This window comes from Megalobrama amblycephala, linkage group LG14 (genome assembly GCF_018812025.1).
Source record: "Megalobrama amblycephala isolate DHTTF-2021 linkage group LG14, ASM1881202v1, whole genome shotgun sequence".
In the NCBI taxonomy this organism is placed as follows: Eukaryota; Metazoa; Chordata; class Actinopteri; order Cypriniformes; family Xenocyprididae; genus Megalobrama; species Megalobrama amblycephala.
This window is the reverse complement of record NC_063057.1, coordinates 25,278,937-25,305,854: the sequence shown is the minus strand read 5'-3', so window position 1 is coordinate 25,305,854 and position 26,918 is coordinate 25,278,937. Positions and strand designations below refer to the sequence as shown.

Here is a 26,918-nt window from a genome sequence, read left to right as displayed (position 1 = left end):
GGGGATCCATCTACTCTCCAATCTGGACTCAGGGTACCATCCCCAGGGGATACCCAGGGGATGGGGACGGATGACGGGGAATCCGTCCCAATGGTTGCATAAAACTCTGTACCACCATGGTTACTTCCTCTGGTAACGCCACCATGGGGCACTAGGCTGGGCATCTGGGTATCATCCTGTTATCACATCACATTATTCTGGCTTTTACCATCTTCTGCTCCGCCCTGGTCACATCCATCATCACAACCTCTGGTTCCTCCCTGGCATCTCCTGCCAACCAGCCCTCCTTGTACCAACCCTTTTGCCTGCTCCTCGTCCACCTCCTCTCCCTTACCATGGTGCAAAGGACTTCTTTGGACTTCTTAATCTGTGACAACTTGAATTTAATTTTATATGCATGTTTTGTTGAAAGGTTCATTTGAAGTTCATAATCACCATTATGGTGATTACCAGGGGTGTGATAGACGGTTAGCTCATGACACGAAACACAAGACTGAGTTCATGAGAGCGAGGCAAGACAAGATTTTACACAGTATTTTTAAGAAATCCTCAATGATTAAATACATAACTAGTAAAAAGGTCCTGGAGGGCCACTGTCCTGCAGTTTAGCTCCAACCCTAATCAAACACACCTGTGAAATACACACCAATGAAATAATGAATATTGCACTCTATTATTTAATTGCATTATAAAGTCTATCTTATTCTATGTATAATATTTGATTTACATTATAGTATTTCCAGGGCAGTTTCTAGACATTTGGAGGCCACACCCCTTCTAATAAAAAGCACTTGAAACAAATATGATTCCTAACAATTTTATTAAACATTTGTTATTAAAATGTGTATATTTTTATAAAATATTTTTTATACAAATTTAACCAAGATAATTCTTATTTGTTGAGGATGCTATTTTTTTTCTTCAAACAATTGGTTCAATAATTTATTTACAGTTACACATCCATTATGAACAGTTTAACCTATTCTATAAGTAAAATGAGAAAAAGAAGAGACATTACATTGCCAAAAAACAAGTACAGATGGACACTTCCCAGACATTACTTCAGTAAATTAAAATCAATGGTTTAATCGTTTTTTGGACAGGATTTACCCCTCCTACTGAACCAATATAGACTATGTCATTGTCATAATATGTATTGACAGAATTTTCATATTTGTGTGAACTATCCCTGTGATTTCTTCATACAATTTTATAATTATGTTTCAATTAGAGCAGTAATGTACACATCAGCAGATTTTTTTTTTAAAACATTCAAATGCTCTAGTGCAGTTGATACCCAAACTCAGGTACAAAATGCTGAATTCATTTAATTCTTACCCCAAATTAAATTATCATTAAGGCCAAACATGTACACTCCAGGGGGTTAATAAAGGCCTTTTGGTTTTGTAAGAAAAATGTCCATATTTATAACTTTATAAACTATAATCACTGGCTTCTGTTAACGGCCGTATGTGAGTCTAGTTCTAGCCGAAGAGTGACCTCAGACCCACTGCATGTGATCCTGTTATTTTTGAGTGTAGCCTAAATTTCACACAAATACATACACTATATTGCCAAAAGTATTGGGACACCCCTCCAAATCATTGAGTTCAGGTGTTCCAATCACTTCCATTGCCACAAGTGTGTAAAATCAAGCACCTAGGCATGCAGACTGCTTCTACAAATATTTGTGGAAGAATGGGTTGCTCTCAAGAGCTCAATGAATTCAAGTGTTGTACCGTGATAGGTGGCCACCTGTGCAATAAGTCCATTCATAATGTAATGTAATGGCAAAGATTGTTTTATTTACATTGATCGCAATTAACTGTGAATCTTCATGTGGGAATTAAGTGTTCCTTTCCGAGTGAAACTCTTTCCACACTGATCACATGTGAACAGCTTCTCTCTAGTGTGACTGATCATGTGATTCCTAAGGTTTATTTCTGTTGTGAAGCTCTTCCCACACTGTTGGCAGATGAAAGGCTTCTCTCCGGTGTGAATGTTCATATGTTTTTTAAGCTTTCCTTTTTCAGCGAAGCTCTTTCCACACTGAGGGCATGTGTAAGGCTTTTCTCCAGTGTGAGTTCTCATGTGGACATTAAAAGTTGCTCTTTGTCTAAAGCTCCTTCCACACTGAGAGCATGTGTAAGGCTGCTCTCCAGTATGAATTCTCATGTGGGCATTAAAAGTTGTTTTATATGTAAAACCCTTCCCACATTGAGGGCATGTGAAAGGCTGCTCTCCAGTATGAGTTCTCACATGGTTATTAAGGTTTACTTTTCGATTGAAACTCTTTCCACACAGTTTGCAGGTGAAAGGCTTCTCTCCGGTGTGAATTTTCACATGGTTATTAAAAGTTGCTTTGTGTGTAAAACTCTTTCCGCATTGAGGGCATGTGTAAGGCTGCTCTCCAGTGTGAATTCTCATGTGGCTTTGAAGGCTTGCTTTTCGATTGAAACTATTTCCACACTGATCACATGTGAATGGCTTCTCTCCCGTGTGAATTTTCATGTGGCCTTTAAGATATTCTTTTTGAGTGAAACTCATCCCACACTGTTGGCAGGTGAAAGGTTTCTCTCCAGTGTGGATCCTCATGTGGCTCATAAGATGTCCTTTTTGAGTGAAACTCTTTCCACACTGTTGGCAGGTGTAAGGCCTCTCTCCAGTGTGAATTCTCATGTGGCTTTTGAGGCTTCCATTTTTGGTAAAACTGTTTCCACACAGTTTGCAGGTTAAAGACTTCACTTCAGTGTGAATTCTAACATGCCTTTTAAAGATTACTTTTTGACTGAAACTCATTCCACACTCTTGGCAGGTGTAAGGCTTCTCTCCAGTGTGAATTCTCATGTGGAATTTGAGACGTCCTTTTCTGCCGAAACGTTTTCCACACTGTTCGCAGGTGAAAATTTCTCTTTTTCGTGAAGTCCTTTCAGTCTGTGAGCAACCAATTGACGTTTCTTCAGTAATAAGATTCTCGTACTGGTCTTTCTTTTCTACTTCATTCAGTTCTTGACTCTCCTCTTTCAATGCCATCAGGTCTAAGGCAAAATAGACAAATACAAGTTTAGCCCAGTTTAACAACAAACATCAAAACCAACATAAAGTAATAAAACAACAACATGCATGTTAGATACTAGAGCTGCATGATTAATTGTTAAAAAATTGCGTTCTTGATTGAAACACCCATGCATCTTATTTCTAAATGACAGCAATTCTGCATCTATTACCTTGGTTCTTTCACGTTAAAAGCGTCGACGGAGCGTAAGTAGCATGTATTATGTGTCCCGGGATAAAAGTTTAGGCCTATAGTTTGGAAATGAAAACCGATCTATATGGTAGCAATCAAAATAGAGCAAATCACCTTTTAGAAAGTGTTTTGGCACTGGTATGTATTGCTTATTTTGTTATGCCAGGAGGTGGCAAAAAAAGTGTTTGTCATTGAATCATTCATTCAAGAGAATCATTCATTTCAGAGATTCATTCACAAATCCTAATTTATCTAATAACCAAAAAGTCTTCATGAATGAGACATTGACTCCATTTAAATGTATGTATTTTTTAAATAGCCTGAAGCAACGACCATTTTGTAAAAAACTCTAGAAAATTACATGTTATTTTGTTTAGCTGTCTAATGTTTGTATCTTCAGAATCACTGGGGAATCACAATCTCCATTTTAAACAAAAATATTGCGATTCTCAATTTATCCAGAATCATGCGGCTCTAATTGTGCACAAAGCTATTAAGATAAGTGTTAAATGCAATCTCAAAACCTCTTGTTAACTCTTCACATTCTTTTCTACCACTAAAGATTGCTTTCTAAATAATCTTCCTGATGAGTTTAATCTCCTCAGCATACCAGTTAGTTTAGAACAGAAGTGTCCAAACTCGGTCCTGGAGGGCCACTGTAGAGTTTAGCTCCAACTTGCCTCAACAGACCTGCCTGGAAGTTTCTAGTATGCCTAGTAAGACCTTGATTAGCTGGTTCAGATGTATTTAATTGGGGTTGGTGCAGGATTGGACACCCCTGGCTCGATATTACAACAAACTATTGGCTCTCGCATTTCCAGCACTTTAGACAAAGTTGTTCCTTTGCGTTCAAAGAAAATGAAGGAAAATAGTCCAACGCCGTGGTACAACAAGCACACTCAGGTTAAGAGAGCAGCCCGAAAAAGTGCAGCTGCAAGAAAACAAATTGGAGTTTTCTTATTTCATGAAAAGAAAGCATTATTGCATACAGAAAAGGGCCTTAAAAACTGCTAAATCTGCTTATTCTGACTCTCTTAGGAGAAAACAAACACAACCCTAGGTATTAATTTGATGCAGTGGCTAAATTAATGAGAAATAAAGCTTTAACTTCAGATGTTTCAAACAAAATTATCAAAATCAATAAATGTATGTTAGACTCTATACTGACCAAGCTGCTCAAATGTGCTGCGTAACATGAGAATGAACCTCACTGGCTCTTGCTGAAGCTCAAACATGCTGTGTAACACACAAGAATGAACCTCACTGGTTCTTGAGGAAGCTTAAACATGCTGTGTAACACGAGAATTAACCTCACTGGTTCTTGCTGAAGCTCAAACGTGCTGCGTAACACGAGAATAAACCTCACTGGTTCTTGAGAAAGCTTAAACATGCTGCGTAACACGAGAATGAACCTCATTGGTTCTTGAGGAAGCCTAAACATGTTGCGTAACACGAGAATGAACCTCATTGGTTCTTGAGGAAGCCTAAACATGTTGCGTAACATGAGAATGAACCTCATTGGTTCTTGCTGAAGCTCAAACGTGCTGCGTAACACGAGAATGAACCTCATTGGTTCTTGAGGAAGCTCAAACGTGCTGTGTAACACAACAATGAACCTCATTGGTTCTTGCTGAAGCTCAAACGTGCTGCGTAACACAAGAATGAACCTCATTGGTTCTTGAGGAAGCTTAAACATGTTGCGTAACATGAGAATGAACCTCATTGGTTCTTGAGAAAGCTTAAACGTGCTGCGTAACATGAGAATGAACCTCATTGGTTCTTGAGGAAGCTCAAACGTGCTGTGTAACACACAACAATGAACCTCATTGGTTCTTGCTGAAGCTCAAACGTGCTGCGTAACACGAGAATGAACCTCTTGAGGAAGCTTAAACATGCTGCGTAACCCGAGAATGACCTCATTGGTTCTTGCGGAAGCTTAAACATGCTACATAACACGAGAATGAACCTCTTGAGGAAGCTTAAACATGCTGCGTAACACGAGAATGACCTCATTGGTTCTTGCGGAAGCTTAAACATGTTGCGTAACATGAGAATGAACCTCATTGTTTCTTGCGGAAGCTTAAATATGCTGCATAACACGAGAATGAACCTCACTGGTTCTTGAGAAAGCTCAAACGAGCTGTGTAACACACAACAATGAACCTCATTGGTTCTTGAGAAAGCTTAAACGTGCTGCGTAACATGAGAATGAACCTCATTGGTTCTTGAGGAAGCTTAAACATGCTACATAACACGAGAATGAACCTCTTGAGGAAGCTTAAACATGCTGCGTAACACGAGAATGACCTCATTGGTTCTTGCGGAAGCTTAAACATGCTGCATAACACGAGAATGAACCTCATTGGTTCTTGCTGAAGCTCAAACATGTTGCGTAACATGAGAATGAACCTCATTGGTTCTTGAGGAAGCTTCAACGTTGTGTAACATGAGAATGAACCTCATTTGTTCTTTCACATCAAGCGAAAATGCTTGAGCTTATGTTTATCACAACCGATGCTAGTTGATGAATTATTAGTTGTGAACAAAAGTCTAAATTCAATCTGTTCTTCTTCAAAAATACAGTTAGATTCTGTAGAGCTGGATATAGAATTAGGATCAAATTGACTTCAGAGTTCAGCTTTGAGAATGAAACCAACCTGTTTGTTCCTCAGTTTCTTCATGTTTGACTCTGAATGTTTCTTCAATCTTCAGTTCTTCACTCTCCTCTTTAATAAACTCCATCTTTATAATAGTGGGTCACGTGGATCTCAGTCGCTTCACCAGGAGGTTTTCTGTGTGTTTGGATACTTTGTCCTGCTTTAGATAAAAAAAAATTAACATTAAGAAAAATAAATCCAAACTTAATCTCTGAGTGTGACTCAATCAGATCTAGTTCATTAGTTCAGTACACTGGTAAGAGAGGCAGAGTGAGAATGAATGGACTTAAATGACCTGATAAGAAAAAGAAAAAAAAAACACTCAAAACTAGCACTAGAAATAAGTTATATGAACCAGTCCCTCCAGGATTCCACAATTCTCTCACAGAATTTAATGCAAAGTCGAACAAACACTGCAATATTTGGAAAAGCTTACCATTTTCTAAATTCCAGTTGATTTTGGGCCTAGACGCATCATGTGATGTCATTGCAACACACATTTAGATATTTAATCTAAATTAAATATATTTGTCATATATTTGATTACCAGGCTTTTATGGCCCGTATGGCAGCAATTTGATGCAACTGTTATTTATATGGCCAGAAATGTAAATCAATGAGCTCTTTATAGTATAGCAGACTATAGGGGTGTGATGAGATCTCGATATTAAAATGTGACAAGATTTCTCGTCAAAGTGAAAAGCTGTCTTGCGATATCGCCATGATGGAGCATGAGGGTGAAAGTAGCATAAAATATGCCACTGCTACATTTACATTACATTATAGTGCACACCGCAGCACCACCTCCAATGTCATTTTGCTTGTGTATAGAAATAGAAACCATTCAATTCAGTTGAATAATGGCCGCTTCGATTGTAAACTATTGTAAGCCTCTGCTCTGCTCATCCAGCATGAGCTACACACAGTGCAGCAGGAACTACAGTTTACTGATCACGTGACGAGAGTAAAGCGGGATGGCATAGGATATGTTGCACAACATTGAATTGAATTGAATTCAATGACACATTTATAAACAACTGCCTCATTTTTAAATGAATCAGCCATTTGAATGAATCGTTTGAATTAATGACTCATTTAGACGGTCATCTGCCGCCACCGACTGGCAGTTTAGTTTCATATTTAGAAGTATAATCCTTTACAACATTTGTGATTTTGTATATTCAAAATGTTTAAAATATCTCATGACGCAGTTGCAGTTTTTCAGTGGAAATTATTTAATTTGATTGTTAACAGCCCTAGTGTCTTAATATTGTAAATTAATTTTATTAAACAGCCTTTTAATTATTATTTAAATTATTTAAAGCCTTTTAATGCTTGATTATAGGCCATATTGTTTTAAAAAAAAGTGAGAAACAACTGCCTATTCTGTAAAAAAAAAAAAATTGCAAAATCTTAACCTAAGAACTATTCGTTAGAATAACTTTCCTGGATTTAACTTGAGATAACTCAAAGTAAGAAGTATAGCCTAAAAATAATATTAAACAAAATTACTAAATAAGGATGAATGATGTTTAAGATGTTAGAGTAACACGTTTTATTCTTAACAGTTAGAAAATATAGGGGGAAAAAACAGATACAATTATCTTTGAACTACATAGAAACGGTGCTTTAACAGGAGCAACAGCACGAACAAACTCTGCATGTAGGCAAATACTGTCACGTGACACAATAATTTGCGTTAAAGCCTCTTTTCTCCACAAAAAGTGTTTTCAAACCAATTAAACATTTTAAGTATCAATATAGTATTTATGTGCTAAAGCTAAATGGAATAAAATATTGTGTGGACACGAGAGAAATTGTGGCATTTACATCAATAATTTGAAGCGTTAAATGACTGAATTCATTTTTACGATAAACTGATTGACGATATGAGGAGCGAAAAGAGACGCAGCTTTTCTGTTATATGTGTACTTTACTCACAAATAAAATATGTTCATGAATGCTATTATATACATTACCATGTTACATTCAGAATCAGTTCATTCATTTCTGAGTATAATTCTGTATTGTACAAACGGCTTGTATTGATTTAAACACTTTAAATGCGTAAAAACACAAACCTTTCTTCAGCAGGAACACAACAGATGCAGGAGCTCGGCGCAACCTTTTGACGTCACGCCGCCACACCAAAATAAAAGTCCCGTTACAGGATAGTAGAATAATAGGAACCGACACACAGAAAAAAACATTCAAATAATAAGATATGGATTCATTTATATGTAAATGTAAGCAAGTGTGATTTTCTCAATCAAAGATAAAGTCAAGTATCTTGAGCTTAAAAGATTGGAAAGAATTTTAAATATTTCTCACTAATTAAAAATCTGTAGATCAAAATTAAATCTGTGGTTGAAATTGAATCCTAGTCATAATATATCCATCTTATTTCAATTCAGTTTTTCAAATATGAGGGCAGTAAATAAAATTTCAACTTTGTTTGATTAAAGTGCATTATATATATAACTACTAAACTTAAACTTTCAAACTGAAAATCTTCGAACTTCAAAAAAAAAAAAAAAAAAAAAAAAAAAATATTTAAAACATTCTGACTATGCTTTTTCAACCCAACCTAAAGTATCTTTCTTTATCTAGTTGTTGTCAGATGTACTAAGCGTAAACATAATATTGAAATAAAAAAATATATAGGCTACATTTCATTTGCATGATTCTTCAGTCACCTAAAAATGACAATGCCTAATTCAACAAAACAAACTGGCAGCAGCCTCTTAAGTTAGGTAGGGCACGTGCTTGGACTAACAAAAGGCCACCAGTAGGGTTTTTACCCCACTAGTGATGTACTTCGGTAAAGTTGGTTTTATATTTGCACATTCGGACTTCAAAATAGGTAAGAATTGTTTTAATAGTGATGTAAACATATTACTGAGTAACATATCAGTCAAAACTTGTTCAAAATAACCACTTCTGCAAAGGTTATACCATTTTGTGGTACTAATAAATATTTCAAACATCTTACTTTAATAAATAAAAAGAAATAAATACAACAGATATGTAAATATTTTTGTAGTATTTAGCATATAGGGACATTTTCAATCTATAATAGTTTCACAAGTAAACCTATCTCCATTGTGATTTGAACGATCAGTGTGGACCCATTTTTCACACACTTCACATCGAATCCATTCCCGCCACTTAATGAAAACCATTCACTGCAGTAGAGGCATTCAGCATCTTTCTCATCTGCCAAACAAACACTCTTTTTGGTGTGTTTTTTTCCCTAAGATTGGGTCTTTTTATTGGTCTTTTTTCTTGATGTTTGTTGTTTGTCTGTCCTTTTGCCTCTAATATGCCTTTTTAAAGGTAAAGATGTTAGGACAGTGGCAGACTCCGCTTTCCTCTTTCATGGTCTGTACAGTTCTTTTAGTGCAGCAACTGACAAAACAAGTATTCACTAATTAGAAAACTTTTTTTTTACATGAGTAGGTACATTATTATAAATCTAGTTGATCTATTCTTCTAATAGATAAAAGCCCAAAGGAAAAAAAAGAAAGAAGATTCTGACAACAGGTGGTCTGTAATATCTGTAAAGGTGGGAGTATTTTCATGTCACACATATGGTTGATCTCCACTAGTCAAAACATCTGACCTGGAGATTACTGTATTACACAACGTCAAGACATGAAAGTTTCCGTACCATCATGTGCGATTCTGGCAGCAGAGGTGGACACACCAGCAAAGGTTGATGGGTGAGTATCTATAAAGGTCAAAGAATTTTTTCATCACACAAGAATGGAGCAATATTTCCCCATACCATCCTACAAGGATTTCAAACTGAGAAACATACTTGTGGCATATGCATTACAGTAGTTCTTCAGTGTAGTCCTATATTGTAGAAAACAATATTCCATACCTCTGTTGTCTGTCTGGCAGTCAGGGGAGGCTCATCTGTAAGCTGTGCTGCAAGAAAAAGTCCTTTCCATTTTTTCCTCCTGTGTTGTGGCTGTCTTGATCCCAGTGAGTGGACTGATTCCAACAAAACATCTGCACAAAGATCAGTCAGGGAAAAAAAAGCTTTAGGATAATTGAAAGAATTTAATTAAACTAGTTAAAAGAAGCATTTGCTACACCATTCAAATGTTATAAAGTTTTGGGGAAGTTTTTTTTTTTTTTTTACCCAAAAATGACATTTCTGTCATTTACTCATCATCGAGTTGTTCCAAACCTGTAGGAATTTCTTTCTTCTGCTGAGCACAAAAGATGAATAAATGACAGGAATTTAATTTTTGGATGACCTATTTATTTAAGTAGCGTTAACATATACATATGAACTCAGGTGTGCAGAATGCCTCATCCTGGTACACCAGATTGAAGTTGTAGTAACATGAAATTAAAGCTGCAAATCAATTAATCTTGGAGAGTCTGGAATTGTCAAACTTTTTCCACATCAGCCGCTGTTGCTGACGCCTATAAGAAATAAAAAGAAAATACACCCTACAACAAAATGTTATAATAACAAAGCACTGTATATGACTTATTTCAGCATGAATAATGAGTGCTTCAGGGTTTTCTTTGAAGTGTGACAAAAGCAGAAGGACTTGAGTCCCGATTAACATGCTCCACTCTTGTTTTTAGCTGAGTTGAAAGAAATCAATAGCAAGTACCAATTATTGTGTCAAATCTCAGGACATCAGCAAAGCTTTGTGAATACTGTCATACATACTCTCAAACAGTTAACATGGTGATCTAAACACACTCATACATCAGCCAAACAGTTCAACTTTACTGCAAAGTAAAGCACTACATTTTTTTTCTAGTAATGCATTTGTTAAAAGTAAATACTAACATCAAGGGTATTCTTTAATGAACACTTTCAGCTGTAGATGTACAAATACACTAACAAAAATACATGTTTATTGTAGTGTTTTAATGTTTATAGTAAAGTATTTTTTTAAAAATTCTTGAACAATGTATTTAAACAAGTTCAGTTTTTACATTTCATTTTAAAAATTGTTTACATTTTTTTTTTTTTTTTTCATTTTTGTCAGGTGGTACAACCAAATATTTGTAAACATACTGTATATCTGCCCATACTTAAAATCAGCTGTTTTATCAGTATTTGAGAGATATCTACAACCCTTCTCACTCTGACACATTGATCTATTGGTGACCTCTGGATGTAGCATTACAGTATCAGGCTTAACGTTATTACCCTGTCAGTTGATTATAAAATATTTGCAGTTGTGCCACCCTGACATTTGAGAATATACAGGTGCTGGTCATATAATTAGAATATCATCAAAAAGTTGATTTATTTCACTAATTCCATTCAAAAAGTGAAACTTGTATATTATACTCATTCATTACACACAGACTGATATATTTCAAAATTTTCTTTCAATTTTGATGATTATAACTGACAACTAAGAAAAATCCCAAATTCAGTATATCTCAGAAAATTAGAATATTGCTTAAGACCAATACAAAGAAAGGATTTTTAGAAATCTTGGCCAACTGAAAAGTATGAACATGAAAAGTATGAGCATGTACAGCACTCAATACTTAGTTGGGCTCCTTTTGCCTGAATTACTGCAGCAATGCGGCGTGGCATGGAGTCGATCAGTCTGTGGCAGTGCTCAGGTGTTATGAGAGCCCAGGTTGCTCTGATAGTGGCCTTCAGCTCTTCTGCATTGTTGGGTCTGGCATATCGCATCTTCCTCTTAGATTTTCTATGGGGTTAAGGTCAGGCGAGTTTGCTGGCCAATTAAGAACAGGGATACCATAGTCCTTAAACCAGGTACTGGTAGCTTTGGCACTGTGTGCAGGTGCAAAGTCCTGTTGGAAAATGAAATCTGCATCTCCATAAAGTTGGTCAGCAGCAGGAAGCATGAAGTGCTCTAAAACTTCCTGGTATATGGCTGCGTTGACCTTGGACCTCAGAAAACACAGTGGACCAACACCAGCAGGTGACATGGCACCCCAAACCATCACTGACTGTGGAAACTTTACACTGGACCTCAAGCAACGTGGATTGTGTGCCTCTCCTCTCTTCCTCCAGACTCTGGGACCCTGATTTCCAAAGGAAATGCAAAATTTACTTTCATCAGAGAACATAACTTTGGACCACTCAGCAGCAGTCCAGTCCTTTTTGTCTTTAGCCCAGGCGAGACACTTCTGACGCTGTCTGTTGTTCAAGAGTGGCTTGACACAAGGAATGCGACAGCTGAAACCCATGTCTTGCATACGTCTGTGCGTAGTGGTTCTTGAAGCACTGACTCCAGCTGCAGTCCACTCTTTGTGAATCTCCCCCACATTTTGAATGGGTTTTGTTTCAAAATCCTCTCCAGGGTGCAGTTATCCCTATTGCTTGTACACTTTTTTCTACCACATCTTTTCCTTCCCTTCGCCTCTCTATTAATGTGCTTGGACACAGAGCTCTGTGAACAGCCAGCCTCTTTTACAATGACCTTTTGTGTCTTGCCCTCCTTGTGCAAGGTGTCAATGGTCAAGGTGTCAATGGTCGTCTTTTGGACAACTGTCAAGTCAGCAGTCTTCCCCATGATTGTGTAGCCTACAGAACTAGACTGAGAGACCATTTAAAGGCCTTTGCAGGTGTTTTGAGTTAATTAGCTGATTAGAGTGTGGCACCAGGTGTCTTCAATATTGAACCTTTTCACAATATTCTAATTTTCTGAGATACTGAATTTGGGATTTTCCTTAGTTATCAGTTATAATCATCAAAATTAAAAGAAATAAACATTTGAAATATATCAGTCTGTGTGTAATGAATGAATATAATATACACGTTTCACTTTTTGAATAGAATTAGTGAAATAAATCAACTTTTTGATGATATTCTAATTACATGACCAGCACCTGTTTTTCAACAATCTCAACAACTTTAAAACTATAGATATTTATAAAATTTGTTTATATGTGTAGTTAAATATGACATTATACCACTTTGAATTTCTTTCAAAGATCTTCTTACAGTTTCTCCTCTTGCTCTTCACCTATCCTCTTTTACTTTCTCCTCTCTACTCATATATGATCTCCTTCTATATGTTATACTCTTCTTTTCCATCTCATTACACCCCTTCCTCTACCCACACCACCACCTTTACGCTTACACCTCTTGTTTTCCCTTTCTTTTGTACACTTTATTTCTCTATACATTCCCTTTTATATTTTCCCTGTCACATAATGTGATAAATGAATAAACATTTGGGAAAACTGCATTTCCTGTGTTGTATTAATCAAGCGTATTTCATTTTGAGGCTAATTGAAAACATAACATGTGCATTTGATAATTTGACAAATTTCAGTGATTTGTGTAAACAAAATATCTGTGAAAGTTTTTCCTCATATATTAAAGTTTTGGTTGGATGTATGAACTTTTGAATTTTGTGTGTAGTGTTTTGAGAAAATGGTTCACAATATGTGCAATTTGTGGGAAATTAATAAAAGCTTCAAAGAAAATTCAAAAGAAAACATCAGATGGCATTGTCCACATAAGTCATTTAAAATGCTTATAATTTAGGCCAAACTTCACTTACTTTACCTAACCTGAGAATAATAAATAATAAGGTTATAGGTGTCAAGATCAAAGTACTGAAAAACAAAAGAAATTCATAAGAATGGATATAATCATTATATAATCAGTGGACAAATTGATAAACTAAAGAAAAAAGATGCTGAGATATTTCTAATTCTACATCGCAGTTTCATAAGTATTACTAAGATACTGCACTTTACCTTTTACTGAATATGTCCTTTTATAACTGCTAAAATACCATTTTTCAATTTCCAGTAAAGAAAGGTCAAATAGTGGCTAGAGGATATTGTAAGTTATCATAGTCTTGCTAAAAACAAACAAAATTTCAAGTTCAAGTCTAATTTATTTGCTGAAACTTGGAAGATAAAGAAAACACTTTTAATTTCCATTGAACAATACTGCAAAAAATGCTTTTCCTATGGAAATAAGATTATTTTACAGATATTTTTGCTTGTTTAAAGCAGAGCTCACTTAATTTAGACATTTCTTAATGATGTTTTATTAACAAAGTTCGGGAGGAGCAGGTTCAGATAATGAACCTAATTAGCGCACATGGAGAGCATTCAGTTAATCAATCAACCAATGACAAGAGAATATATACAGCAGAATTACCTCTGTTCGTCTCAGAGTTTATCAGCATCCCTCCTCCGCCCCATCTCCTCACTTCTAGTTCTATCTACTTTTACCACAACCTGGGGGGAATACTCTGGTTTCGGGCCAAAAGAGCTCAAATACTTGTGCATGAATGAGTAACTGGAGGAAGAGCACTCCAAACTCCAGGACTGATCATTACATCCAAACACACACTCATTACCCCGTCCCTTCCTGCTGATGCTCTTCATATGACACTGATATATACACATATCCACTCCACTCAATCTCCCAGTAACAGCGTCCACACACACTCTCTCTATACAACATCTGCTCCCAATGATCAAATCTGTCTGGAGGATCAGAATACAACTGCTCTGCGTTTGTGCCAGTAATCACTCTGTTCCTCTCAGACAGACGGAGGCGTTTATTCATTGTGTTCAGATCCAGAGTGAGCCGATGGGAATCTGATGGAGATAAACACATCACAATCAGGAATTATGAATCTGATCTTTTAATGTATCTGAACTCTTCATGTTCAATATATCAGCAGTGTCTCAGTACAGTTTACCAGATATCCTGTGCAAATCATCATTTACATGATCAGCTATAAAACTCTTCAGTCATGTTTTCTTTCTCCTTCTACAGGAAGAACATGAACACACTCAGTGAGTTTTTCTGCTTGTTTTCTTAGTGACTTACATTGTATCCTAGTCCTGGGAACAATGTTGGGGAAAATGCCTGTGGAAATCAACAGACATGAAGAGTGTGATTATCATGTCCAGAGAAAAATGATCCCTGCATCCGTTCCTAAGACATTTCTAATATAATCTTCTACATGATATGAGATGATGGAGGATCATGAAAGAGCAAGATGAATCTCCAGGACTTTACCTCTGTCAGAGATCTTCTTGAGCTCCTCTTTGCAGAAATCCTCCAGTTTGTCTCTCAGCTGAAGGACAGATTCTCTCAAGACATCAAAAGAGGAGAAAGTACTAAAGGGATTATCATTTACGTCTGTAGATTCAGGAGCTGAGACTGGAAACTCTACAGAAAACAGAAATCAAAGCTCATCACCTCCACACTTCAGCAAATAACCTGCACTACAGTCAGATTTGAGCAGCTCTTGTTGATCTTTAGTAACTCTCCTCAATCCAGCACTTTCACTGCATCAGCTTCATTCTTCTCATATTCATTATATCATGTTAGAGCTATAAGTTCTAGTGTTTGACACTTACACTATATGTGAACTTTCTAGGAAAACACTTGATGATCAAACATCTGGCAAAAACATAAATGTAACAGATCAATGTTGACATTCAGGTACGCATGTACTGTGAGTGCGAACCATGCAAGAGTACGGGACAGCTACTACTTTTGTGTGAACTACTGTCATCATTACGATGGCAAGCATCTTTTTTACCACTTGGATAGTACACTTTTCAGTTAATGTAATTAATTCAGGTGTAGTTGGGTTTATAACAGGTTTGGTTCTCACCTTATTGATGAATAAGTATTGTAGTTTGTAAATTCCTCTGTTAACATCAACTGCCTTCGTAATAATGACCCTGATACGTGCAAGTGAAAATCACTGCATGGCATGAATGAGAAATCTATTGTCTTAACAAAAGTGCCTTTCTTCCTGTTTACTTCCATACAAAAAGTTTCATCGTATATGACATAAGCATGCTCCGGCCCGGAACATTAAGTGCAATGCGAGTGTGGGGAGGGTGAGTGTTGAATGCAACCATTACTAGTGTGAGTACACCCTCTGACTGATGATTATATAATAACCGAACACACAGATCAACACTTCAGTCAACGGCTCATTCTGCTCTCATGAAATGTTTCTCTGTGAGTCTCTTGCTCAAGTCCACTATGATCCTGTTCTTCTAGATCTCTTACCTGCAGGAAATGGATGTGATCCTGTGTGTGTGAAAGCTGCTCCAGCTCAGCATCTCTCCTCCTCAGATCATTGATCTCCTGCTCCAGTCACTCCACTCGTCCTTCAGCTCGACTCACTGACAGTTACTGATGGTAACTCTCCAATCTGCACTCAGGATACCATCCCCATTGGCAACAATGATACCCAGGGGATGGGGACGTATGACGGGGAATCCGCCCCCATGGTGGCATAAAACTCTGTACCAGCATGGTTCCTCCCTCTGGTAATGTAGTGATTGTTACAACTGTGTGGCTGCAGCAGGGATGAGGCAGAATCAAACTTGTACAAATAACGGGGTTTAATACACTAAGGAGCAGAACAGCAAACACACATTAAACAATAGCAAACAACAACAAGAACAGTACAGGGAAGTGAGTCCAATATAAAGGGAGTGAAAACGACAAAGACCAGGTGCAGGGAATCCGGGGAGAGCGGGAGAGATGAGGAAGTGAGTTCAGGTGTGGGACAGGGAGGATCATGGGAAATGGAGTAAGGGAAAGGCATGAACTGTAACACTACCTCCGGTAGGCGCGTCATCGCGCCTAATTTGTAACAATGGGGGGGGCTCCCTGGAGACCTACACGCAGGTGAGGGGGGAGGTGCAGACATGTACGGAGGTCTCCAGGGCGAGCCGGGCAGTCATGGCGGGTCAGAAGCCTCAGGAGGCGATGGTGGTACAGGGGCCTCGGGTGGCCATGACGGGTCAGGGGCCGTGGGATGCCATGGCTAGCCAGGGGCCGTGGAGAACTGGAGCAGGCTCATAGAGAACTAGAGTGGGCTCTTGGAGAACTGGAGCGGGCTCTTGGAGAACTGGAGCAGGCTCTTGGAGACTTGGAGCGGACACTTAGAGACTTGGAGCGGGCTCAGGAGAACTGGAGCGGGCTCTTGGAGAACTGGAGCAGGCTCGTGGAGAACTAGAGAAAGCTCTTGGGGAACTGGAGCGAGCTCTTGGAGAACTGGAGCAGGCTCTTGGAGAACTGGAGCAGGCTCTTGGAGAACTGGAGCGGGCCATGGAGAACTGGAGCGGACTCTTGAACTTGAGTGGGCTCTTGGAGAACTGGAGCGGGCTCATGGAGAACTGGAGCGGACTCTTGGAGACTTGGAGCGGACACTTAGAGACTTGGAGCGGGCTCAGGAGAACTGGAGCGGGCTCTTGGAGAACTGGAGCAGGCTCGTGGAGAACTAGAGAAAGCTCTTGGGGAACTGGAGCGAGCTCTTGGAGAACTGGAGCGGGCCTTGGAGAACTGGAGCGGACTCTTAGAGACTTGGAGTGGGCTCGGAGAACTGGAGCGACAGGTTCACTCCAAAAGTCAATGAGCCATTGGTCCTTTTCTGGTGAGGGTTTAGGCTTGGTGGGACCATTTTGTTTAGTGGCTCTGGTGTGGCCATCTTCATTGGCGGCTTATGATTCATGGTGGCCACTTTGTTCAGTGGCTCTGGCGCGGCAGCTGCCATTATCTGTGGCTGCTTGAGCTTCGCGGCGGCCATTTTCTTTGGCGATTTGGGCTTCACGGCGGTCATCTTCTTTGGTGGTCTGGGCTTTGGGACAGGCAGGACAAAATGGGCAGACCCACTGGAGCTTGTTAGAACTAAACTCTGCATGACCGAAGTTGCCCTTCCCTGATCCAAAACATTTGACCACACACTGTTTAAAGAACTTTACAGAAGAAATCTCATACCTAAGCATCACTTCATGATTAATTTTCTTAGATGGTTAATATCCAGGGGATGCATTATTACAAGGAAAATAATTAGGGGCCAAGCCCCAAAGGGGCTGTAGCCCCTATTGTAATTGTACATTTTCCCTTTTATTAGGGGCCAAGCCCCAAAGGGGCTGTAGCCCCTATTGTAATTGTACGTTTTCCCTTTTATTATTATTATTCTTCCTCCCGAATGGGAGTCTATGGCAGCCCTATCAACGGAACATGAGAAAATGATGAAATTTGGCACACTTGTAGTGATGGTCATGTCTAGAAATCTGACCAATTTTGGAGTCTCTAGGACCAACTCTATAGCGCCACCACCAGTTCAAAAATTCAACATTCTAAAGTTTATAACTTTTGAACCATTTGCTCTAGAAAAATACAATTTAGTACATCTGATTCGTCTCTTCATGCTGATTCTATTCAAATTCTTACATTAAGTCTCCGCCCATTACAGTAGCGGCCATTTTGAAAAGTACAGTATTCCGTTTTTTCGCTACTCCTCCTTCAAAATTTGTCCAATTTTGTCCAAACTTTGATCAGGTGATCTTTGGTCTGAGCCGCACAGAAATGACTGAACAGATTTTTTTTATTCATCTTTGTTCAAAAGTTATGATGTCACGAAGTTAACGAGGTTGACCCAAAATTGCTATAGAGGCTGTATCTCGGCCAAACTTTGAGCAATCAAAACTAAAATTGGTACACTTGATCAAGACCATGATCTGAGGTTCCATGCCAAATTTGGGAACAGCGCCACCTACAGGTCATGAGATCTGAAAAATGGCTATTTTGGCCAATAACTTTTGAACACTTTATTAGAAAATCAAGATCTTGGTGTCTATGGATTCCCTGTGCCATGCCGAATCCGAGGATATCGAATTCGTCAACATCGGATGAACCACGTGTCCGCCACAATAACTTTTAAACAATTTGACATATCTTCACACAAATTGGTATGTATGACCTTTAGAAGGTCCTGAAGGTACCTGAGAAGTTTCAACACAGCGCCACCTACTGTTCCACAGATGTAATGATTATTGCAAAACCACTTATAACTTTTGAAAACACTTTCCAAAATGTGTATGCTTTATGTCATTTTATTCCCTGGCTTATGCCGATTCCGACGATGTGTCATTTGTCATTTTCCTTAAATGTACCTGTCCGCCATATTGAAATAAATGGAAAACAGTTTTTTCGCTACTCCTCCTACAATTTTTGTCCAATTTTGTCCAAAATCAGAAATGACTGAATGGATTTTTGATATTCGCTACCATTCCCAAGATATTCATCTCTGAATGTGACCTTGCTTGTGTTTGTTGTCTTATGCTAGTTAGCTTAGCATGCTAATTGCTTAGCATGCTAACCAGTTGTCATTCTCTTTAATGTGGCTCTTCAGTTATCAAGTTAACCATGAGCTTCATTAGCATTAAGTTAGCTTAGCATGCTAATATGGTTAGCATGCTAAGTAATGCTTTTTTTGTGAATTCTTTGTTAGACTAAAAGGTTTCTTCCACAGTCTGTTGAATGTGCATCCTCAAGTAGCTCAATGTGTAAAGCCAGTTATCTGAAGAGCCCTGTATCCGAAGTTAGTGGGTTCGAATCCCAGGTGGAGCGGTTTTATAAAATAGTGTGTTTTGATTCCTTTACTGCCTCTTGGATTAGAAATAAATGTTTTTTGTTTCATGCTGTGTTCATTTTCATCTAAGCTTATGTACATTCTGAGTTCATTCTTGCCCGTAATTCTGAACCAGCTGTTTCATGTTTGTTCATTTTCTGCTGTTTTTCCTCTTCCTGCTCTGTATTGCACTACAGCATGATGAGCTGCAGAATGATCTAAAGTGCAGCTTTATAAGAATTCTTCATTTTGAGTTCATTTTCACATGAACTAATAAACTTCGGCAGGTGTGGAAACATTCACTTGCACAGTGGTGCAATGAGATGAGAAATGGACCTTGGACCCGGAGGTCGTGGATTCGAATCTCGTGTGGGGTTCCTTTATACAATTGTGTGTAATGAGTCATTTTGATACCTTTTTTATCCAAATAAGGATTGTGCTAATCTTTATTCCTCTTCAATGAGATACAAGTATTTTAGTTCATTCCGTGTTCGTTCTCTGAACTTCTATTGATTTTCATTTCATTTCCACCTGTCCTTCTGAACCAGATGTTTTGCATGTACATTCAATTTCTGCTGTTTTTGCTCTTCCTGCTCCGTATTGCGCTACTGCCCCTACTGGGGCTTGGCCCCGAATTGCTGCTTGCAGCTATATTTTAAAATGTATTTGTTTTTGATTAGAGGTTTGAGATTGCAGATGTGAAATTAAAAGCAGATTGTGTGACAAACTCTTGTGTGAGGTGGTTAAGCTGCATTAACTAATTACTTTTGACTAATTAATAAGCTAGAAACACCTAGGATCAGCAATGAGACTGCTAGCTGGAACCAGCTTCTAGACATCACCACATGAGTCCCAATAGCAGCCATATTCAAGTCCAGATTGACAACTTATGCATTTTCCTCACTGAATGAAATAATGAATTTTGCACTCTATTATTTAATTGCATTATAAATTTTATCTTATTCTATGTATAATATTTCATTTACATTATAGTTTTCGAGGGCAGTTTCTAGACATTTGGAGGCCACACCCCTTCTAATAAAAAGTACTTGAAACAAATATGATTCCTAACCATTTTATTAAACATCTGTTATTAAAATGTGTATATTTTTATAAAAAAAAATTTAACCAAGGTAATTCTTATTTGTTTCTTGAGGATGCTATTTTTTAAACAATTTATTCAATAATTTATTTATAGTTACACATCAATTATGAACAGTTTCACCTATTCTATAAGTAAAATAAGAAAAAAAAAAAAAAAAGAAGAAGAAACATTACATTGCCAAAAAACAAGTACAGATGGAAACTTCCCAGACGTTACTTCAGTAAATTAAAATTAATGCTTTAATCGTTTTTTGAAAAGGATTTACCCCTCCTACTGAACCAATATAGACTACGTTGTTGTCATAATATGTATTGTCAGACTTTTCATATTTGGGTGAACTATCCCTGTGATTTCTTCATACAATTGTATGATTATGTTTCAATTAGAGCAGTAATGTACACATCAGCAGAATTTTTTTTTAAACACTCAAATTATCTAGTGCTAGTGCAGTTGTACCCAAACTCGGGTACACAGACAAAATGCTGAATTCATTTAATTCTTACCCCAAACAAATTATCATTAAGGCTGAACATGTACACTCCAGGGGGTTAATAAAGGCCTTTTGGTTTTGTAAGAAAAAATGTCCATATTTATAACTTTATAAACTATAATCACTGGCTTCTGTTAACGGCCGTATGTGAGTCTAGTTCTAGCCGAAGAGTGACCCCGGACCCACTGCATGTGATCCTGTTATTTTTGAGTGTAGCCTAAATTTCACACAAATACATACACTATATTGCCAAAAGTATTGGGACACCCCTCCAAATCATTGAGTTCAGGTGTTCCAATCACTTCCATTGCCACAAGTGTGTAAAATCAAGCAGCTAGGCATGCAGACTGCTTCTACAAATTTTAGTGGAAGAATGGGTCGCTCTCAAGAGCTCAATGAATTCAAGTGTTGTGCCGTGATAGGTGGCCACCTGTGCAATACGTCCATTCGTAATGTAATGGCAAAAGTAATGTAAAGACTATTTTATTCACATTGATCACAATTAATTGTGAATCTTCATGTGGGAATTAAGTGTTCCTTTCCGAGTGAAACTCTTTCCACACTGATCACATGTGAACAGCTTCTCTCTAGTGTGACTGATCATGTGATTCCTAAGGTTTATTTCTGTTGTGAAGCTCTTCCGACACTGTTGTTCAGATGAAAGGCTTCTCTCCGGTGTGACTGTTCATGTGTTTTTTCAGGTTTCCTTTTTCAGTGAAACTCTTTCCACACAGAGGGCATATGTAAGGCTTTTCTCCAGTGTGAACTCTCATGTGGACATTAAAAGTTGCTCTTTGTCTAAAGCTCCTTCCACACTGAGAGCATGTGTAAGGCTGCTCTCCAGTATGAATTCTCATGTGGGTATTAAAAGTTGTTTTATATGTAAAACTCTTCCCACATTGAGGGCATGTGAAAGGCTGCTCTCCAGTATGAGTTCTCACATGGTTATGAAGGTTTGCTTTTCGATTGAAACTCTTTCCACACAGTTTGCAGGTGAAAGGCTTCTCTCCGGTGTGAATTTTCACATGGTTGTTAAAAGTTGCTTTTTGTGTAAAACTCTTTCCGCATTGAGGGCATGTGTAAGGCTGCTCTCCAGTGTGAATTCTCATGTGGCCTTTAAGATATTCTTTTTGAGTGAAACTCATCCCACACTGTTGGCAGGTGAAAGGTTTCTCTCCAGTGTGGATCCTCATGTGGCTCATAAGATGTCCTTTTTGAGTGAAACTCTTTCCACACTGTTGGCAGGTGTAAGGCCTCTCTCCAGTGTGAATTCTCATGTGGCTTTTGAGGCTTCCATTTTTGGTAAAACTATTTCCACACAGTTTGCAGGTTAAAGACTTCACTTCAGTGTGAATTCTAACATGCCTTTTAAAGATTACTTTTTGACTGAAACTCATTCCACACTCTTGGCAGGTGTAAGGCTTCTCTCCAGTGTGAATTCTCATGTGGAATTTGAGACGTCCTTTTCTGCCGAAACGTTTTCCACACTGTTGGCAGGTGAAAATTTCTCTTTTTCGTGAAGTCTTTTCAGTCTGTGAGCAACCAATTGATTTTTCTTCAGTAATAAGATTCTCGTACTGGGCTTTCTTTTCTACTTCATTCAGTTCTTGACTCTCCTCTTTCAATGCCATCAGGTCTAAGGCAAAAAAGACAAATACAAGTTTAGCCCAGTTTAATGAAACAAAGCAACAAACATAAAAACCAACATGAAGTAATAAAACAACAAAATGCATGTTATAGATACTAGAGCTGCATGATTAATCGTTAAAAAAAATTGTGTTCTTGATTTAAACACCCATGGAATCTTATTTCTAAATGACAGTCATTCTGCATCTATTACCTTGATTGTTTCATGTTAAAAGCATCGGCGAAGCATGAGCAGCATATATTTTGTCGCTGCCCATGTTAATGAATGAGAGGGTTGGCCATCATACTTCCAATGTAAACACTCACTGTTCTGAAGTGAAGTGAATCAGCTTCACTAACAGTCTTTTCAACCACACATTATCGTTATTTATGCATTACGAACATTTAAATAACCGGACAAGTTTACTGGGATAAAAGTTTAGGCCTATAGTTTGGGAATGAAAACAGATCTATATGGTAGCGATAGAAAATAGAGCAAATAACCTTTTAGAAAGTGTTTTGGCACTGGTATGTATTGCTAATTTTGTTATGCCAGGAGGTGGCAAAAAAGTGTTTGTCAGTGAATCATTCATTCAAGAGAATCATTCATTTCAGAGATTCATTCACAAACACTAATATATCTAATAACCAAAAAGTCTTCATGAATGAGACATTGACTCCATTTAAATTGATGTATTTTTTAAATAGCCTGAAGCAATGACCATTTTGTCAGAGCCTCTAGAAAATTACGTTATTTTGTTTAGCTGTCTAATGTTTGTATCTTCAGAATCATCTCCATTTTAAACAAAAATATTGCGATTCTCAATTTATCCAGAATCATGCGGCTCTAATTGTGCACAAAGCTATTAAGATAAGTGTTAAATGCAATCTCAAAACCTCTTGTTAACTCTTCACATTCTTTTCTACCACTAAAGATTGCTTTCTAAATAATCTTCCTGATGAGTTTAATCTCCTCAGCATACCAGTTAGTTTAGAACAGAAGTGTCCAAACTCGGTCCTGGAGGGCCACTGTCCTGCAAAGTTTAGCTCCAACTTGCCTCAACAGACCTGCCTGGAAGTTTCTAGTATGCCTAGTAAGACCTTGATTAGCTGGTTCAGATGTATTTAATTGGGGTTGGTGCAGGATTGGACACCCCTGGCCTAGAAAAACTTGATATTACAACAAACTATTGGCTCTCTCATTTCCAGCACTTTAGACACAGTTGTTCCTTTGCATTCAAAGAAAATGAAGGAAAATAGTCCAACGCCGTGGTACAACAAGCACACTCGGGTTAAGAGAGCAGCCCGAAAAAGTGCAGCTGCAAGAAAGCAGATTGGAGGTTTCGTATTTCATGAAAAGAAAGCATCATTGCATACAGAAAAGGGCTTTAAAAACTGCTAGATCTGCTTATTCTCAGACTCTCTTAGGAGAAAACACAACCCTAGGTATTAATTTGATGCAGTGGCTAAATTAACAAGAAATAAAGCTTTAACTTCAGATGTTTTCAAACAGCACAGCAGTAATAACTTTATGAACTTCTTTACTTACAAGATTGATAATATTAGAGAGAAAATTATAACCATGCAACCATCTACTACAGTATCGCATCAGACAGTGCATTGTAGTGTCCCTGCATTGTAGTATCCCTGAGGAAAAATTCCATTAATTTATTGCTACAGGAGAGGAAAAATAGTCTAAATTTGATAAATTATCAAAATCAATAAATGTATGTTAGACTCTATACTGACCAAGCTACTCAAACATGAGAATGAACCTCACTGGCTCTTGCTGAAGCTTAAACATGCTGCGTAACATGTGAATGAACCTCATTGGTTCTTACACATCAAGCGAAAATGCTTGAGCTTATGTTTATCACAACAGATGTGAGCTGATGAATGTTTATTTGTGAATAAATGTCTAAATTCAATCTGTTCATCATATTATGATTGTGTCTGTTCTTTCATTCAATTCATGTGGATTAGTTTTACAATCTCTTTATGAACATTTAGAAGGGTCAAAGTGATTGTTGTGTAGCTGTCAACAGAGCGACAAAAAGCTCTTAGATTTCAATTTAAATGTCTTCATTTGTGTTTTGAAGATAACCAAAAGTCTTACAGGTTTGAATTGACATGAGGGTGAGTAAATGATGACAATTTTAATTTTGGGGTGAACTATTACTGTAAGAGGCATATTAATACGTCAAACTCAGGGTGGGGACCATAGAAAGTCAATTTCTATGATACATAAGATTTCATTCAACATGCTATGGAACAGAATACAAAATTACTCTTAGTGATTCTTCAAAAATACAGTTAGATTCTGTAGAGCTGGATATAGAATTAGGATCAAATTGAGTGAGTTCAGCTTTGAGAATGAAACCAACCTGTTTGTTCCTCAGTTTCTTCATGTTTGACTCTGAATGTTTCTTCAATCTTCACATCTTCAATCTCCTCTTTAATAAACTCCATCTTTATAATAGTGTGTAACGTGGACCTCAGTCGCTTCACCAGGAGTTTCTCTGTGTGTTTGAACACTTTGTCCTGTTTAAGATAAGAAAAAATTAACAGAAAGAAAACTAAATCCATACTAAATGTCTGAGTGTGACTCAATCAGATCTAGTTCAGTAGTTCAGTAAACTGGTGAGAGAGTCAGAGTGAGAGTTAATGGACTTAAATGACCTGATATGATAAGATAAGAAGAAAAAAAAAGAAAGAAAAAAACTCAAAACTAGCACTAGAAATAGTAATAGTTAACATAAGAGAACATAAATTATATGAACTAGTCCCTCCAGCATTCCACAATCACAGAATTTAATGCAAAGTCGAGCAAACTCTGCAATATTTGGAAAAGCTCACCATTTTCTAAATTCCAGTTGATTTTGGGCCTAGACGCATCAATGTCATTGCATAGATATTTATGTTTTGTCTTATATTTGATTACCAGGCTTTTATGGCCCGTATGGCAGCAATTTGATACAACTGTTATTTATATATGGCCAGAAATGTAAATCAATGAGCTCTTTATAACAGTATAGCAGACTATATATTGTAAATTAATTTTATTAAACAGCCTTTTAATTATTATTTAAATTATTTAAAGCCTTTTAATGCTTGATTATAGGCCATATTGTTTTTAAAAAGTGAGAATCAACTGCCTAATCTGTAAAAATAAAATTGCAAAATCTTAACCTAAGAACTTTTCGTTAGAATAACTTTCCTGGATTTAACTTTCTGAGGTAACTTAATGAAACTTAACATTTTAATTTCAAAGTAAGATGTACAGCCTAAAAGATAATATTAAACAAAATGACTAAATAAGGATGCATGATGTTTGAGATGTTAGGGTGACGCATCTCATTCTTAAATACCAACAGTTAGAAAAAACTGTTAACTTTGAACTACATAGAAACGATGCTTTAACAGGAGCAACAGCACGAACAAACTCTGCATGTAGACAAATACTGTCACGTGACACAACAATAATTTGCGTTAACGCCTCTTTTCTCCACAAAAAGTGTTTTCAAACCAATTAAACCTTTGAAGTATCAATATAGTATTTATGTGCTAAAGCTAAATGGAATAAAATATTGTGTGGACACGAGAGAAATCGCGATAAATGGCATTTCCATCAATATTTTGAGGCGCTAAACGAATTCATGAATTCATTTTTGCGATAAACTGATTGACGATAAGGAGCGAAATTAGACTTTACTCACAAATAAAATATGTTCATGAATGCTATTATATCATGTTACATTCAGAATCAGTTCATTCATTTCTGAGTATAATTCTGTATAATTGTACAAACGGCTTGTATTGATTTAAACACTTTAAATGCGTAAAAACACAAACCTTTCTACAGCAGGATCACAACAGATGCAGGAGCTCGGCGCAGTCTTATGACGTCACGCCGTCACACCAAAATAAAAGTCCCGTTACAGGATAGTAGGTACAATAATAGGAATCGACACACAGGAAAAAACATTCAAATAATAAGATAAGGATTCATTTATATGTAAATGTAAGCAAGTGTGATTTTCTCAATCAAAGATAAAGTCATCTTAAAAGATTGGAAAGAATTTTGAAATATTTCAGACTAATCTGTAGATCAAAATTAAATCTGTGGTTAAAATTGAATCCTTATCATAATATATCCATCTTATTTCATCATTCCCCAAAATATATTGGCAATAAATAAAATTTAAACTTTGTTTGATTAAAGTGCATTATATATATAACTACTAAACTTAAACTTTCAAACTGAAAATATTCAAACTTCAAAAAACTACTTCAAACATTCTGACTAGGCTTTTTCATCCCAACTTAAAGTTTGTCTACAATCTTTTTGTTTAGTTGTTGTTGGTTAGGTTGGTCAGATGTACTAAGCATACGCATAACAGAGTCCTGCACG

The 26,918-nt window shown here is 37.3% G+C and overlaps 1 protein-coding gene and 1 long non-coding RNA gene across 2 annotated transcripts; both read right to left on the bottom strand.

Moving 5' to 3' along the window:
* Positions 1 to 920: 920 nt before the first annotated feature.
* LOC125246365 (gastrula zinc finger protein XlCGF57.1-like) lies at positions 921 to 26,421 on the bottom strand. The gene is made up of 5 exons (XM_048157337.1): positions 26,360 to 26,421; positions 24,892 to 25,048; positions 21,623 to 22,517; positions 2,805 to 2,899; positions 921 to 2,744 (listed from the first exon to the last, which is right to left on the bottom strand). Exons 2-5 carry the CDS (start codon positions 24,974 to 24,976, stop codon positions 1,822 to 1,824), a joined length of 1,998 nt encoding a protein of 665 aa, XP_048013294.1. The 5' UTR covers positions 24,977 to 25,048; positions 26,360 to 26,421; the 3' UTR covers positions 921 to 1,821.
* Positions 13,634 to 15,329, bottom strand: LOC125246393. Its single transcript, XR_007179839.1, has 3 exons — positions 14,918 to 15,329; positions 14,726 to 14,764; positions 13,634 to 14,490 (listed from the first exon to the last, which is right to left on the bottom strand). It is a non-coding gene; the product is annotated as an uncharacterized LOC125246393 (long non-coding RNA).
* Positions 26,422 to 26,918: the final 497 nt, after the last annotated feature.